Source organism: Phoenix dactylifera, chromosome 8 (genome assembly GCF_009389715.1).
Source record: "Phoenix dactylifera cultivar Barhee BC4 chromosome 8, palm_55x_up_171113_PBpolish2nd_filt_p, whole genome shotgun sequence".
NCBI lineage: Eukaryota > Viridiplantae > Streptophyta > Magnoliopsida > Arecales > Arecaceae > Phoenix > Phoenix dactylifera.
Genome location: NC_052399.1, coordinates 549,447 through 567,692, shown reverse-complemented (window position 1 = coordinate 567,692; position 18,246 = coordinate 549,447). Strand labels below are relative to the sequence as shown.

Below are 18,246 nucleotides of genomic sequence, written 5' to 3'. Positions count from 1 at the left end.
TAGGTACAAACTAACACAACACAAGAATGATTTCTGTCTTCACATTTCATACCTCTTAACCACAACATAAGAAAACCTATGCGTAGCCTCATAAATGTAGTAAAGCAAGTTGACCTTAAGTATCTATCTACATTTTCTTTTAGTTTATCATTTTCTGTGTTGTGCTCTACTAATATTTGCTAGTAATTTGGTGATGCGCACTGACTGTGTGAGGGCCCGGTCCATTGATTGGCCTGTACTTGTTTTGGGCCTATGGGCCGGCCCGAAGAGGCCAGGCCCATGGCCACCGTGCCCCGTGGCACGATGAAGGCTGAGAAGAAGACTTCGTCTTCTTCCTCCATTTCCGGCAGAAATTGGGGACTCTTAGGGTAATCCGAGTTCATCTAGAACTCCGGGACTTCACCTATTTATTTTTCCTTTCCTTTGGATTTTCTCCACTGGAATCGTCAAGAATAGTCGCTGATTTCAAGCCCTCGTTTTGGATTTTCTTCCTCAATTCCTCGCTGGAAAGAGTTGCTGGAGGCTTCGCCGAACCAAGGTAATGTTAGGATTTAATATGATGTAGGGGCGCAGTGGAAGTACGGGATTTCAAAAAATTTTATAATGAAATTCTGAAACATCAAATCCTAAACCCAAGACCACCTTAATGGTAACAATTAAATTTAAAATAAATATAGGAATAGAAGAATACCTGTAACGCTAATTTTAATATTTAAAATTTTCACTAGGCGCCCAAGTGTTCGCCCTCCAACGTTGATCCACACGAGAACTTGCTTTAAGATTCTAACTCCGAAAGAACTTGATTCTTGATGCTGAATTCTTCCAAAGAATTCAATTGGCTTTTGGGCAAAATAACATTTCTCAAGTGCTTTGCCTTTCTCCCTTTTCTCTTAGCTTCCATCTTCCTCTTTCTAATTGTCTTTTTCTTTCTAATTCTCCTTCTAAGCCTTTTGTCCTAAAGAAGACCTTTTGTCTTAATTTAGAACAACCTTGGAGAGAGATGTAAGAAAGAAGGGATTGGAATTAAGTGAGTAGAACTTCGGAGAATGCCAACTATTTATAGTTGGCGGAGGGGTGCTTGGCTCTGGCGTGAGGATAAATTTCCAAAAGATGCATCCTTATCCACACGCCTAAAGAAAAGGAAGAGGCGCCTCATTTATCTCTTCACACCATAAGGAAGTGGCTCCTCTAGAGATGAGGCGCCATCCTTATCTCTTCATGCCCCACACGCCCACATCCCTTCTGGATTTAAATTCAAATCCAAAACACCGAAGAGTCGCCTTAAAGCAGAAGGACTCTTCATGCAGAATTTTTTCGGTGTTTTTTCCGAAGGGGTGCCAAGCATTAGTGGGGCGCCAACCAACATCCAAGGGCTTAAGTTAGTTAGAAGGTGGCGCCCCATATGATTAAAGACGTGGGAAGATAAGAGAGAAAAAGATAAGATAAGAGTAGGAAGTTAAATGGATAAGATTCCTTTATCCAAATGGATTTTTCATCCTTATCCATTTATGGTGCCATCAAACCCAATCCAATTGGGTTCAAAACCAAGCTAATTAGGTGCCAACTCTTGTTTAACCCAAACTAGGATATGATCTAACCAAAAGGCCAATTTAATTAGATCAATCCAAATCAAGAATCAAATTCGAATCCAATTCAAATTGGGAGCTAGAGTTTGCAACACGTGCTAGCATGTTCATTCTGCAAACATGATCTAATCTAATTAGATTCTTAATCAGTTTTCTTGTGTGTGACCCATTGGGTTCCATATTTAGCCAGCAGTAGGTCCAGGTGCAAGTTGACCTGATTTGATTAGAACTCTTCTAATCGATTTAGGTCCAAACTGTGCAAACCCAAGTTTAACAATAAAAATCCTTTCTAATTGGTGATCGAATTAAATTCTTTAATTCGATCAAACTTACAAGACAAGATTGATGTTTAGCAACATATCATGTCTACTTGGAAGATATGATATTTGGTGGAAATACCAAACATACCCTTCAGTGGCAAGTTACCGTGTAATTTAATTCTTCAATCAATCTACATCCCGAATATGTATATGAGTATGGATCTATGTCAAACTCAATTACATATTGATATTTCTTTCAATTTTTTAATGATAAATCTAATAATCTTTCTTTCAATTACATTAGAAATTTTTTCTAATTTTCATTTTGTTTTGATTAAAGACTTTCTGAATTATTATATGATTAGAGTGAGTAGGATGCGATCTTCTCTTACTAGAAGTGATTGATTTCTTGTTGACCTACTCACAACCATCGTGCACAATCCACCATATCCAGAACACCCCTTATACGACTTTAGTCATAAATGAGTATGAACGAAAACATGGATTTATGTGCACAAGATATCATGGTGGTCTTAGGTCAAAGGATCGGTTGCACAACTTTCACTAAGAGAATCATCTTTTGACGTGTAAGTAAGACTCCATAAGATATTCTCTTGGCAGGTCAATTCAGTGAACTCATTTTTCTAATGAGCACCCATATCCTTGTATTAGTGTCTCCACACAAGTGATTGTGAGATCAATCATCCTCTCCATCGAGCATACAGAAGATGTACCAGTCTTTCCGGTAATATTAATCCCCGACTCAATGTACCAACAACTAAGAATATTTTAGATTAGGATTTTAGGATTTTAGGTCTCACTTGCATGATCTCATCATAGCCCTAAAACCATTGCCTTATCTATGGGGTTCATCATAAATATAATATGCAGCATATAATGAAACATAATGTCTTTTTTATTTATAATAAAATATCTTGTACATGAGTTGGAAAATTAAAAAAAATTCTATTGCAATACAGATTATGATTGGTTTGTAAGGCATTATTCTTTCAATTTCCTACTTGCACTAAAGTCAGTCGCCCTTAATCTTTAACCCCATACAATCGAGGTGGCGATCAAACTGCTGCTGAGGTAATGCTTTAGTAAATGGGTCTGCTAAGTTGTTCTTTGTATCTACTCGTACAATAATTATATCTTATCTTTCGACAATCTCTCGAACGAGGTGGAAGCGTCTTAGAATGTGCTTGGATTTGTGATGAGATCTTGATTTTTTTGCTTGAGCAACAGCTCCAGTGTTATCACAATAAACTGGCACTGGATTTGCAATCTCTGGAGCAACACCCAATTCAGTGTTGAATTTCTTTATTCAGACAGCTTCCTTAGCAGTTTCACTTACACCAACGTATTCTACCTCAGGAACTGAGTCAGCTACAGTCTGCTGCTTAGAACTCTTCCAACTCACTGCACCACCATACAGGGTAAAGACATACCCTAAAATGGATTTGCTATTATCTAGATTTGACTGAAAACTAGAATCAGAATATCCTTCTAGTTTCAACTCAGATCCACCGTACACTAGAAAAACATCTTTAGTCCTTCTCAAGTACTTAAGAATATTTTTCACTGCTTTCCAATGATCCTTTCCTGGATCAGCCTGAAATATGCTTGCTATGCCTAAGGCATAAACAACATCAGGCCTGGTACATAGCATAGCATACATTATTGATCCTACTGCAGAAGCGTAGGGAATAGAATGAATTCTATTCCTCTCTTCAGGTGTTTTAGGAGACATTTTCTTAGAGAGACGTAAGCCATGACCCATGAGTAAGTAACCTCTTTTACTTCCATCCATACTGAACCTTTTCAGTACAAGATCTATGTACCTAGACTGGGACAAGCCTAGCATCTTTTTATATCTATCCCTATAGATCTTTATTCCAAGTATATAGGATGCTTCACCCAAGTCTTTCATGGAAAAACTTTTTGATAGCCAAGTCTTGACTGATTGTATTTCCAATGATAAGTATGTCATCTACATACAAAACTAAGAAGACAATAGCACTCCCACTTGTCTTCTTATACACACAAGGTTCATCCACATTTTTGATAAAGCTAAACTCTTTTTTTTTTAATAAAAAAAAGCTAAACTCTTTGACTGTCATATCAAAATGGATGTTCTAACTCCTCAATGCTTGCTTTAATCCATAAATGAATTTCTTAAGCTTACATACTTGATTTGTTCTTCCACTTGAGACAAATCCTTCTGGCTGAGTCATGTAAACCTCTTCCTCAAGATGACCAATAAGGAAGGCGGTTTTAACATCCATTTGCCAGATTTCATAATCATAGTATGCAGCTATTGCAAGCAAAATCTGAATAGATTTAAGCATGGCAACTGGTGAAAAGGTTTCATCATAGTCAATTTCTTGTTTTTGCCTGAAATCTTTTGCCACCAATCTAGCCTTGTTAGTTTCTACTTGGCCATCTGCTCCAATCTTTTTCTTATAGACCCACTTGCAACCTATAGGGGTTACATCCTCAGGTGCATCAACCAAAGTCCATACTTGGTTGGTATACATTGAGCCTATTTTGGATTTCATGGCCTCTAGCCATTTGTCAGAGTCTTTACTTATAATAGCTTTCGAATAAGTCAGAGGATCATCGTTCTCAACGATGTGGGCTTCGTCATTTTCAATGATAAACCTATATCTTACAGGTGCTCTTTGCACTCTTTCTGACCTTCGAAGAGATGTATGTTGTGGTTGTACCGCATCTATGGGTACATCTGGTCGAGAAATATCTTGTCTCTTTTTGTAGGTCTTGAACTTCTTCAAGTTCAATTCTCCTATCAGTGCCCCTTTCTAGGATAAACTCTTTTTCCTAGAAAGTGGCATGCCTACCAACAAAGACCTTTTGTTCAGTAGGTTGATAGAAGAGGTATCTTATACTCTCTTTAGGATATCCTACAAATAAACACTTATCTGATCTAGCACTTAGCTTATGTTCAAAATTTCTTTTGACATAAGCTGGACAGCCCCATATCTTAAGATACTTAAGACTTGGCTTCTTACCTTTCCATATCTCATATGGAGTGCTAGATACAGATTTAGAAGGTACCCTGTTCAATATATATGCAGTAGTTTTTAGGGCAAATTTTCGGAAAAAAATAGGAAGATATGTAAAGCACATTATGGACCGTACCATATCTAATAAAGTATGATTTCTCATTTCCGCTACACCATTTAACTGTGGTGTATACAGAGGGGTCTATTCAGAGAGATTACCCTTTTCTTTAAGATGATCTAAAAATTCACTAGAAAGGTATTCACCTCCTCGATCTGATCGAAGAATTTTAATACTCTTTTCAGTTTATTTTTAACCATACTTTGACACTCTTTAAACTTATCAAAGGCTTCGGATTTATGTTTCATAAGATACACATATCCTAATCTTGATAAATCATCAATGAATGTGATGAAATAAGAGTATCCACCTCTAGCTTGAGTGTACAAGTCTTAATAACTCACTTGCCCTTTCTCCATGTCCAGTGAATGGAGACTTGGTCATTTTTTTCATCAGACAAGATTCACAAGTTCCTAATGATTCATAATCATAAGAATCAAAGAATTCTTCTTTGTATAACTTGTTTATTCTTGATTCACTTATGTGACCAAGTCGGCAATGCCATAGGAAGGTGTAATTCACCTCTTCTCTCTTTCGTTTTTTGCTTTAATCAATATGAAATATATTATCATTAAAAGACAGAACTAGAAGACCATTTTTCATAATGCCATTGCAATAATGCTTATTAGAAAAAGAAATAGAGCAACTATTGCCCTTCCCATTAATTTCAAATCCTTGTTTTACATTTCTGATAATTTTAGACATATAATAACAGTCTTCCAACTCCAAGAGCTTGCTCGAAGGCAACTTCAAAAAATAGGTTCCAATAGCTTCAGCCTGGGTGGACTCTCTTCCAACGCCATAAAGCTCGAAGTCACCCTTCTTCAAACTTCTAATTCTCTGTAGTCCCTGCAATGACTTGCTAATATGAGAACCACAGCCGATATCCAATACCCATGAATTTGAATTTGAAGAACTTAATGACAAACTGGCATGTAACATATGCATATCTTTTGATGCAATTCTTGCATCAGGCTTTACAGTTGCAAGAAATATCTTGCAATTCTTTTTCCAGTAGCCTTCCTTGCCGCAATAGAAATAGGTACTTGATCCGGAGATTTTCTTTCCTTTCTTCCTCTTCATCCTGCTACTTTTAGGGTTCAATCTTTTCTTAGAACCCTTAATGCCTGTTTTCTTCTTAGAGATTCCATCTACAAGGAGTGGACCCTTTTCCTTCTTGATAGGGCTCTCAGCTGTTCTAAGCATATTTAACAGCTCAGGCAAAGAGGTATTCAGTTTGTTCATGTGATAATTCACAACTAACTGAGAGAAGGATTCTGGGAGTGACTGTAGGATTAAATCCTGACTTAGCTCACCATCCATCACAAAATCCAATTAACTCAATCTAGTGATCAAGTCAATTACCATGGGAACTTGGTCTTGTACGGATGTCCCTTCACTCATCCTTGCACGGAATAACTGTTTAGATATCTCATATCTAGCAGTTCTACTCTATTCTCCATACAACTCTTTTAAATTGAGAAGTATAGAGTGAGTATCCATGCTATCATGCTGCCTTTGCAATTCCTTGCTCATGGAGGCCAGCATGATACATTTAACAGTTAAACTGTTATTCTTCCACATCTTGTATGTGGCTACCTCTTCTTCAGTAGCATCTTTCCCTACCGATCCAAGGCCAGGGGTTTTGAGGATATAAGATATTTTCTCTTGAGTGAGAACAATCTTTAAATTTCTCAACCAGTCCACATAGTTAGAACCGGTCAACTTGTTGGCATCCAAGATGCCCTTCAATGATAGTGAAGAAGCCATTAATGCAGAATTATTTTACTTAAGCAAAGAACAAAACTAACATAAGCAGACCATTCATGATGAGATATATATAATTAGATAAGGACTTTTATCTAATTGTTACTCCCACTATTTTATCGAATATCATAGCCCTCTCTTATGATAAACGAGAAAATCGAATTGGTTTTTCTTAGTGGAGTTGAGATCCTAATTCCTCATAGAGGCCTTGCGGTTTCACAACAAACCTTTATGAGTTCCGAGGTAGAAAACTTTTTCCAGTTGCATCTCATGCAATTCTCAATATTACCTTGTCCTCTAAAACACTTATAGCCTTGCGGTTACACAACAAACTATAATGTTTTAATTAAGTCAAACTCTTTATTTCCATACAGTCATATTTGAATAATGTTGCCCTTGTGGTTGCACAACAAAGCAACATATCATAACATGCCGTAAGCATCTCTATGTACTAAGACAATATGACATCAATCTCCATAGCAAACCTTGCGGTTTCACAACAAACCTGCTTGGATTTCTGACAAAATAATGTCTTGGCATGAAGGAAGGCTCAGAGTAGTGTTTTTCAACATTAAGCTTTTCATAAAAGATAATTAACCAAATTGGCCAGATAAGTATGTGGGAGGCTTCCCGTGCTTTCGCAACGGTCCTAATTAAGTAACTATGTTTGACACTTTCCTAGACACCAATTGATCAATTAATCCAGAATGGATCAGCTTAAAGTATCTTTCACTACGACTTAATATAATTTTTATGAGGGCTTTCCGGTCTCTTGCACATTTTATAAATGTAACATATATTGCATTTCTAATGTAAGAAGCAAACATAGCAAGGAGTATGACCATGCTTCAACATATCTTATATGAGAATTCATATCAAGACATTTGAACAATATAACATCACATAGCAAATATCAAAACTTAAGTGATCATCAATCCTACATCTAGCATGATCATTTGATTGAACCAATAAAGGTCGGCTCTAATACCACTGTAAGGATTTCTATGATGTAGGGGCGCAGCGGAAGCGCGGGATTTCAAAAATTTTCATAATGAAATTTCGAAACATCAAATCTTAAACCCAAGACCACCTTAATGGTAACAATCAAAATTAAAATAAATGTAGGAATAGAAGAATACCTGTAATGCTAATTAATATTCAGAATTTTCACTAGGCACCCAAGTGTTCGCCCTTCAACGTTGATCCACACAGAAACTTGCTTTAAGATTCTAACTCCGAAAGAACTTGGTTCTTGATGCTGAATTCTTCCAAAGAATTCAATTGGCTTCTAGGCAAAATAATACTTCTCAAGTACTTTGCCTTTCTCCCTTTTCTCTTGGCTTCCATCTTCCTCTTTCTAATTGTCTTTTTCTTTCTAATTCTCCTTCTAAGCCTTTTGTCCTAAAGAAAACCTTTTGTCTTAATATAGAACAACCTTGGAGAGAGATGTAAGAAAGAAGGGATTAGAATTGAGTGAGTAGAACTTCGGAGAATGCCAACTATTTATAGTTGGCGGAGGGGTGCTTGGCTCAGGTGTGAGGATAAATCTCCAAAAGATGCATCCTTATCCACATGCCTAAAGAAAAGGAAGAGGTGCCTCATTTTTTTCTCTTCACGCCATAAGGAAGTGGCGCCTCTAGATGAGGCACCATCCTTATCTCTTCATGCTCCACACCTCCACACCCTTTCTGGATTTAAATTCAAATCCAAAACACCAAATAGTCGCCTTAAAGCAGGACTCGTCATGCAGAATTTTTTCGGTGTTTTTTCCGAAGGGGTGCCAAGCATTAGTGAGGCGCCAACCAACATCCAAGGGCTTAAGTTAATCAGAAGATGGCGCCCCATATGGATAAAGACGTGAGAAGATAAGAGAGGAAAAGATAAGATAAGAGTAGGAAGTTAAATAAATAAGATTCCTTTATCCAAATGAATTTTTCATCCTTATCCATTTATGGCCCCATCAAACCCAATCCAATTGGGTTCAAAACCAAGCCAATTAGGTGCCAACTCTTGGTTAGCCCAAACTAGGATATGATCTAACATAAAGGCCAATTTAATTAGATCAATCCAAATCAAGAATCAAATTCGAATCCAATTCAATTAGAAGCTCGAGTTTGTAACACGTGCTAGCATGTTCATTCTGCAAATATGATCTAATTTAATTAGATCTTTAATCAGTTCTCTTGTGTGTGACTCATTGGATTCCATATCCAGCCAGCAGTAGGTCGAGGTGCAAGTTGACCTGATTTGATTAGAACTCTCTTAATCAATTTAGGTCCAAACAGTGCAAATCCGAGCTTAACAATTAGAACCCTTTCTAATTGGTGATTGAATTAAATTTTTTAATTCGATCAAATTTACAAGACAAGATTGACGTCTAGCAACGTATCATGTCTACTCGGAAGATATGATATTTGGTGGAAATACCAAACATACTTTTCAGTGGCAAGTTACTGTGTGATTTAATCCTTCAATCAATTTGCATCTCGAATATGTATATGAGTATGGATCTATGTCAAACTCAATTACATATTCATGTCTCTCTCAATCTTTTAATGATAATTCTAATAATGAAACATTATAAACTCTTTCTAATTTTCATTCTGCTTTGATCAAAGACTTTCTGAATTATCATATGATTAGAGTAAGTAGGATGCGATCTTCTTTTACTAGAAGTGATTGATTTCTTGTTGATCTACTCACAACCTTCGTGCAAAATCCACCATATCCAGAACACCCCATGCACGACTTTAGTCATGAATGAGTATGAACCAAAACATGGATTCATGTGCACAAGATGTTATGGTGGTCTCAGTTCAAAGAATCAGTTGCATAACTTCCATTAAGAGAATCATCTTTTGACATGTAAGTAAGACTCCATAAGATATTCTTTTGGCAGGTCAATTCAGGAAACTGATTTTTCTAATGACCACCCACATCCTTGTATTAGTGTCTCCACACAAGTGATTGTGAGATCAATCACCCTTTCCATCGAGCATACAGAAGATATGCCAGTCTTTCCGGTAATATTGATCCCCGACTCAATATACCAACAACTAGAAATATTTTAAATTAGGGTTTTAGGGTTTTAGGTCTCACTTGCATGATCTCATCATAGCCCTAAAACTATTGCCCTTATCTATGGGGTTCATCATAAATATAAGATGCAGCATATGATGAAACATAATGCCTTTTTTATTTATAATAAAATATCATGTACATGAGTTGGAAAATCAAAAGAAATCCTTTCACAATACAGATTGTGATTGGCTTGTAGGGCATTATTCTTTCAGGTAAATGTTCCTTATCTTGTTTCCTTTCCTTTCCTAGTGTTTTAGCAAGCTTTTGTTTGGGTTTGAGCCAGCAAATCGCCGGAATACCTTCTAAAACAGCGGTGCCCTGTTTCGGTGTCCTACCGAGTTTCGCCGCCACTTGCCGCCAGATTTGGCCGGGTTTTGCCATTGTCTAGGACAACTGAGAATGTGTCTGCGAATAGGGAGTTGCCATGGATCATCCTCCACATTTCTTTTGGGATCTTTTTTCCTTCTTTCTTGTGCCGGTCAGCCACCATTACCGGCGAGGTAGCGGCCGACGGGCCGCCCATGGCCACCATCGTCGGGGCTGACCACTATGGCTGCCACCCCCTCTAGTTCAAAGAGGAAAGGGAGAGACGAGCTCTCCCCTGTTTTGAGAAGAAAGAAGAGTCTCTCTCTTCTTTCCTCTCGTCTCCTCTTTATTTTCTCTCTAGAAGATCTATGAAACCCAGTATCGGGCCTTGTTGACCTCATCTACGAACTCGAGCTGACCCTATAAAGGGCTCCGATCCGCCTTGGTGCCTGGGTTGTCTACTGGACTGATCACTCCGGCCTTGTTGAATATTCTTGAAACCTTCATTGATGAACCATGTTGATTAATCTTGGCATTGATTGAGTCCGATTCATTGAACCACCAACGCTCGGTCAAGATTTCTTGTATTATTTTATTGAAGTCATCAATTAGAAATTAATCTCGTTGTTAATATTTTAAATAGCTCTAGCGGAGTCGCCTAGCGAAGTTTGACAATCTAAGACAAAAGAGATAAGTAAGCCTTATACTTCTTACTAATTTTCAAATTCATTTATTTTCTGGTATTATAAAAATATGAAAATAGTATTAAATGTTGATGATATCATGTTTTCTTGAAATTAAGAATCAAGCATACGATATTATAAAACTTATAATTTATTATGAAATAATGGATCCATGATTGTTTTACCGTTAAGTACTATTTGTGAACTATAAACTTCATATTTATGAAAATTGTATTTTTGTTATGAAAAAGAATAATTTTATGATTATTCTACTGTTAACTGCTTATTTATGGGCTACGAACTTCATAAAGCTATTTAGTATTTTATTCATGTATGATTCAAGAAATATGATTTGAAAAATTCGCTACCTTTCTCTGAGCTTCTAGGCAACAGATCCTACTCCCTAAGAAGAGTCATTAAGAGAGAGGAATCCATTTAAAGCCATTTCCTCCTACATTCATTTAACCAAACATTTCTTAAGGCTCTCAGATAGCTATATATGGCCTTTGAAAGTGGGGTAGATCAACATCCAGTTCCATGTGACCCTGCCAACGGGTAATAGTAGTTGGCATACGACCTTACCAACGAGTAATAATAGTTGGTGTTTGTCGATTACGGCCCTGTCACGGGTATAATGGTGACCTTAACATTTAGTCTGAGAGAAGTAATTTAATCAATGGTACATAATTTATGATTTAATTTATGCTATACACTAGGACCATGTTTATGAAATATGAATGATTTATGCACACATGATTGGCTTTATGACTTGTTTTAATATACTATACTATGAAATGCTTTATTTTGTAATATCTATTATTTTTTTTAAATGATGCATTGACATGCAAAAACTTATGTTTGATCTGGTAAGATAGTGGACGGTTTACTTACTGAGCTGTGTCGCTCATATACTTCTATTTTTTTCCTCTTTCTAGAAAAATAGGATCGATAGGTACGAGTGATGGTCCAGGCTTGGAGTTCGCGTTAGCAAGCTTGGCGATCTTTATAGCAGAGCAGAACTTTAGCTCTTCAGTTGATTATAAAATTATAGTTAGTGATTTTCTGAATAGTAAAGATTGTGGGATTGGTATTTATGTTTGGATTTAGACGCTTTGAACTAGTATTGGTTTTATTTAATGGGTAATAAAATTAAATTTCTATTTACTCTATTGTATTTGATATGGATTTGAAAACTAAATGTAATGTTGGCTTCGTGTTATCGTGGGTTGTAACCCTTGATAGCACGGCCATGTCACATTTCGGATCTGGGATTCCTTAGTAGCATTATGATTCCTCAACGCAAAATCCTTTAGCTAAAAGCCCTCTAGGTTGTGTGCGTGTGTGTGTACACATATGTTTATATGTTGATATATATGGAGTTCTCATCCACCCTTCCTTATGAAATATATATGTTTGCTTACTTGCCTACACACATATGTCCGTAGGGAGGAGGGCTGTAGTGGATGCGGGGAGAGAGAGGAGGAGGGTGGAAGGGAGAGAGAGGGGGATGCTTATCAGTGACCAGGAGCGCAAATGCCATGCACAATGGTGAATCCCCTTAGATCGACCGGTATCCAATGGGATGGCTTCGATTGGGGACTGCCGGGGTTTTGAGGACCATCGAAGAGGGCTAATGTTCGCCAGGGGAGGGCTAGAATTTAGTGAGGAGAGCCATCGTGGATGTGGTTTGGTTGGACTATGGTGGGGATTGAGAGAGATAGAGAGAGAGGGGGGAGGTTTACCTATGATGGCCAGCATCGAAGAGTGTAGAGCGAGCGATGTCTAGCGGTGAAGCGAATGAGAGAGCCCACAAAGACACTCAAACCATCGAACTGGGGGGGGGGGGGGGAGGAATTTTATAATTGAACCGATCTAACTTACTGAATTGTTCCAACTTGGCATCGGGGTTGGTTCTGTTGGGCCGAACCACTCGGTTTTGGTCGGTCTGCCGATCATTGGTTATCGGAGCTAGGTTACGTAGATTTTTTCATTTTCCTTGATCTGAAAGTATAGAGAGGTTGTGCATGGAAGCAACATTCAATATCAATTACGTAATTTAGGTGCTGAAATTAGTGCAAGTGATGCTAATATGTTTGAGAAAGTATATTTGTACTTTAGTTCATATTTTCTTCATGATGACTGCTAATGTACCTTTTTTTTGTAACTTCTAGATGGCCAGGGTAGTACAAGATACACTGCTGATGATGTTCCAAAGCAATTGTATATAGCTCCTTTACTTAAAGAAACAAAAGTACCTTCAGCACCAGCATCTTCCTCTGACAACTTGCCTGAAACAAAATATGATTTGAGGAGGGTGGGAAGCTTTTTTCTTTTATTGTTTAATAATTATCCAATTGCTATGTCTTTTTTGTATGTGTATCTTTATGCCTGTGCTAATACCCAATTGTAGCTTGACATGTGCAAGAAACTGGTTCAAGACGCAGCAAAAGCTTTGGATGATGGCTTGAACTTATTTTATGGAATAGAAGCGTGTAATGAAGTACTGGACGGAAAAGGTCCTGAGATTGGCCTTGCACTGAGACATGAATGCTTGTGTATTCGAGCATCGTTGCTTCTTAAGGTTCAGCACAATCTTATTATTCTAAGTGTTAAATCAATTTTATGAGAATCTGCCATACATGACATCTTGGTTTCAGAGGAAGTGGAAAAATGATGTTCACATGGCTGTAAGGGATTGTAACAAAGCTCGATTTATAGATCCTTCATCATATAAGGCACACTATTACATGTCAGAAGCACTTCTCCAGGTACTCCTTAATGATTGTCATGTAAATCAATCAATGTTCTTCTGGACTTGGATAAGCTTCTCTACCTCTCAAAGAAATCCCTTGACATTTGATGTTAGATCCTTCTAAATGGATTTCTTTTGAATTGTTTGAAATTTGGTGCAGTTAGGGAAAAATAAAGAAGCTTTAGAGTTTGCACAAGCGGCTCATAATTTGGCTCCGTCAAACTCTGATGCTGCTCAAATGGTAGAGCGAATAAAAGATCGTCTTGCTGCAGGTTAGTCTGTAAAATTTGAATATTTTGTGTCTTTTGCATTTTAGTTTAAGGGCTTTCATGCTTTAACTGTTGTCATTGTGTATAAGTATAAGCCTCTAACATACTTGGAGTCGAATTTCCCCCATTTTCTTGTTTTGCTGCATTGTGAAAGAAAAGCCTTTGACAAACAACATACCTGCTGTTCTTTTAGTGTCATGAATCTTTGTGAATAAAGGGTAGGTTCCTTAACTGCAGTTGGAACAAGACGGTTCTGTAACTCTTTAATTGTTACTTTGGGGGCTAGTATTAGTTGTTTTTCCTCCTAGGCTTGTAATAGATGTTTGTTGATCCTTTTTGTCAACCGATGAGTGGGACTTCGAAACTTTTTAATTTTATCCCTGTTTACACTGTATGTGTTGCCAACCTTTAGTTGAGGATTGCATAAGAACAATATGGGATGCTGGTGTCAGATTCTTTAAGCCCTGTGGCATGGTTGTCAATTTACAATTTTCATTTTTTTTTACTGGTGTTTGGTAATCCTATTTCTATTTTTAGTTTTTTGAAAATGTTTCTAAAATTTGTGAACCTGGACAATGTGTATTTAACTTTTTTGAAAACCGGAAACTGCCTGCCACCACCCCCACCACCCAACAATGGCCGTCGCTGGCTACTGCTGTCTGTCACCCCCTCCAGTTGCTGCTGGCCAGAAAACCACTGCCTCCACCACCATCACCATATTCACCGCCAAGTTTTGTTTTTTTCAGAGGTAAACTGGTTTCATTTTTTTTAAAAAGAGAAAACTGAGCTAAAGATTGGCGACCTTGCCAAACGCTAGCTTGGTTACCAGAAACGGGTTGGGTGTAGGGACAGGGAAGTGAGTCTCATAAAATACGTAGTAAGAGAACACTTGAGAAGTGGGTAGGGATGAATTTTGGAGGAGATTTGGAAGCAGGTTCACCATCCTAATTAGAAGATTCCTGCTACTAATGTCAGATTAATTATATTTTTCATGATACTTTTCATATGGTGCTGTTGTATTTTCTAAAAGTTTATCTGAAGCCCATTGTTTTTCTTTAGAGCTCATTATTCTTCTGATAGTTTGATATTTACAAGTTACTCTTCATAGTAGGTAACTGTACATTCACATGCATTCAATTTTATCTGTTAATATTGTTGTTTTGGTGGGTGTTTCTAGCACTGGCCATGTAGAATTCATTAGCATCATAATTTTTTGTATCTGTATGCTTGATTTTGTAGTTGCTGGAGTATAACATAGGGGAATTGAGCCTACTTCTTGCCAATGTGGAGAGGCCATGCAGTCAATTTTTTTATTTAATGAACTCGTTATAATTGAACCGAGCATCATATTGATATGCTCTGCATTTAGGAGGAAATGTGCAGTTCATGGATTAAGGTACCGTACTGTACTGCTCCAGATAGGATTTGATTTATCATGCTGGATAGGTATGGGCATGGTATGTAGGTATGTGCCTTTGTATCCTGTATATTGGTCTGACTGATATGCACTGGCATAGACCAACATGGCTCGGCAAGGACCAATTTTTTTGCCACATGCCCTAGCATGGGACCAAGTGTATGCTCAGTTGGCAAAACACTTTCCTGTATGATGCCATGCCATGCCAACTTATGACTGGCAGAGGTATGTCAAACAGTTCTTTATTGCATGCAATTATCTAGGATGATATGCATTTAGCATTCCTTTATTAAATTTCTATTCATGGCTTGAGTAACCGACCACGTATGGTGGGGATATTATTTTTAAATTCTGCATGTCTAAGTTCTTATGATGCCTCTTATTCATTCTCATGCTTTTTATTGCCAATCTAAAGTGCTGATGTTGGAATCTGTTATACTAGGTACTTGTTTAGATGTATCAGCTGTTCCTTTTATTTTCTATATTTTCTTTTATTTTTTTTTTTCTTTTTTCCCTTCTTTTTCTTTGGGTGGGGTAGGGAGGTGGAGGTGGAGTTGGAGTTCTAAATGGATGTATTATATTGGTCACCTACTGCTGCATCCATGTACCATTTCATGAAATAGTGGATGGTATAACTTGATTGCAAATTGCATCTATGTGTAATCAGTCCTGATCATTGTAATATGAACTATCTAAAATATATTATAGCTACAGATCCATTTCATATATGAATTTTCTATGCAATTTGTAATTGAAGAATTCTTCTTTCTTATTGCTTGTAGACATGTAGGCACAGCAAATTCTCACATGCATAAACAAACACATTTGTGTGCTTTGCACTTTGTACATGCATTTCTCAGGTCTCTACAAAGTTTGTCTCAAGCGTGTTGTGTTATGTTACTCTGGTACAGCTGAAGCTGAGAAAAGCAAAAAGGACAATGAAGCAATAACTAAGAGTGAAGGGCGACATGGAAGGTTAAGATCACTGGGTGATGTACTCATTCAGTCAGAGCTGAGTAGCCCATCTCAAGAGGATTGGTATGGTAGAGAGTTTTCTGATTATGAGGAAGAAATGGAGCTGGACTTTGAAACGCCAGTATCAGGAGACGAGGGTCGTGATAATGACTCAAACATTCTTCGAGGAAGTTTAAATTTGAGGTTTCATCGAAGAGATGACTCAGCTAGAGAAAACTGCAGTACGGATGGTTCACATGGATCTCCTTCATCTTCCTCTCAACATGAAGATTCTTCTTATCAGGTCTTTCTTCCCTCCAAGAACTTTTAACTGAATCTCACTTGTTAGTAATGACAAGTAGTTAGCACTGTTGATGCATTTTAATATTCAGATTTGCATGCCATACATCTCAAGAACTTCTTGCATGGTGGGACCCCTTCTGTTCATAGCCAGTTCTCCATCTCTTTATCTCTCTCTTTCTGTATTGGTTGCATGCTGGGGTAAATTAATTATTTGATACAGAGATTATTTTCTGTCCAAATTTCACGTGAGTTTGAAGACATCCAGTCAAAATCCATGTGCCAGTAAAATCATGAATGACCTGAAAGCGTGGTTTTAACAAAGCTACTGTTGGAATGGTACCATTATTCACTATAATTATTCATTGTTCCGATGGTCAATTGGTTATCATGCTATTCAAAATTGTCCAGTGGCCTGTAAGGATGGAAATTCTGTACTACATTATTTGGTGTATGTGATAGTTGTTTTAATATTTGTTTATTGTTCTTCTTTTGGTTTCTCTTTCATTTTATTTTTTCATTTTTATACAATATGTGGCTTTTTCTATATTCTGCAGCCTGAAGCTGCGATTGATATGAAACAAAGATTTATTGGCCACTGCAATGTGGGGACAGATATAAAGCAAGCTAGCTTTCTTGGACAACAAGGTGCAAAAAACAAGCAAGTTCTCTCTCTCTTTTAATAATAATGAAATTACACTGCAAAATAGTTGAAGTTTTCTTTAGTTCATAATCTAGGTTCTTTATGTGAGAGATTGCCTGTTTATTTACATTTTCTTCTTGTTCGTGAGTACTGGATCGGGTTCATCCAACAATTTGATTTTTCTGTATATTTTTCAATAAAATATGCTAGTTTTTGCAAGCAAATATTAATTTCCACTTCACTGCACCGGGAAGAAAAGAAAGAATAATATGTCAATTTCTTGAATGCATGATCTTGGAAGAGGGAAAGTACAGAGAGTATCATTTTAAGGCCAAGCATCGAGACCAAGAAGCTAAAGCACCCTATAATTGTGGAAAACTAAAAATGACACTATATGCATTTTGCATGTACTTGCTCTTGCCACCATTTCCATGGTGATGAATCTACAGTTTAATTGGTGAAGAAACAATGCACCACATAGAATTATTCAATTTTCATTTGTGATCAGGTTGTAGATGATGTGCCCTTCGGAATGTGGTTCTCCACATTATTTAATGGGAGATTTCGAATGAACAGGTGTGGATCTTTAATGAAAGGGACGGAAATGGGTTTTATATTTAATGGTATGACGGTGTTTCTTGGTTCTGCAATTAGTTCTCTGATGAGGAAGGTTATCTAATACAATTTTCTTGACCATACACTTCATGAGAGTTGCTCCAACTTTAACTCCTTCATCCCAATGACCACCAAGGCACTCTTTACCATTTTATGCTTGGATCCTCGATCCTATGAAAGCACCTTAAAACAGAAGCAAAGTTCACAGATTTATTTTTAAAAAATCTTTACAAAACACTCGCTTTTTTTTCTGAAAAAGAAAAAAGAAAAAATGTCTATGACCTATTCTAGTCCCTTGGCAAAGTCAAGTGAAGTGCAAGACATGAATGTATTGTCAACATGTGGAAGAAAACTAATTCGACTATTACATCCTCATAAGTGCTTTACTTATGCCAACCTAATCCTTTCTATAGAGTTTATTTAGATTGCCGTCTAATATGCAAAGGGGAGAGTAAATGATGGATTTTCT

At 37.2% G+C, this 18,246-nt stretch overlaps 1 protein-coding gene across 14 annotated transcripts in view; it reads left to right on the top strand.

Annotated features, from left to right (window-relative positions):
- The window catches only part of LOC103711005 (WD and tetratricopeptide repeats protein 1-like), a 49,704-nt gene that overhangs the window by 22,050 nt on the left and 9,408 nt on the right, over window positions 1-18,246 (top strand). For 12 of the 14 annotated variants that reach the window (XR_005512637.1, XR_003386469.2, XR_005512636.1 and 9 more), the window contains 6 exons: window positions 12,999-13,141; window positions 13,238-13,408; window positions 13,485-13,595; window positions 13,740-13,851; window positions 16,177-16,523; window positions 17,077-17,167. Coding sequence is in view for 4 of the 14 variants with exons in the window: in XM_008796968.4 (XP_008795190.1) it covers window positions 12,999-13,141; window positions 13,238-13,408; window positions 13,485-13,595; window positions 13,740-13,851; window positions 16,177-16,523; window positions 17,077-17,167 (975 nt within the window). In the remaining 10 variants the exon portion in view is untranslated. Of the gene's footprint in view, window positions 1-12,998; window positions 13,142-13,237; window positions 13,409-13,484; window positions 13,596-13,739; window positions 13,852-16,176; window positions 16,524-17,076; window positions 17,181-18,246 lie in introns of all 14 variants that reach the window. The other 2 variants (XR_604710.4, XR_003386470.2) reach the window with 1 other exon arrangement.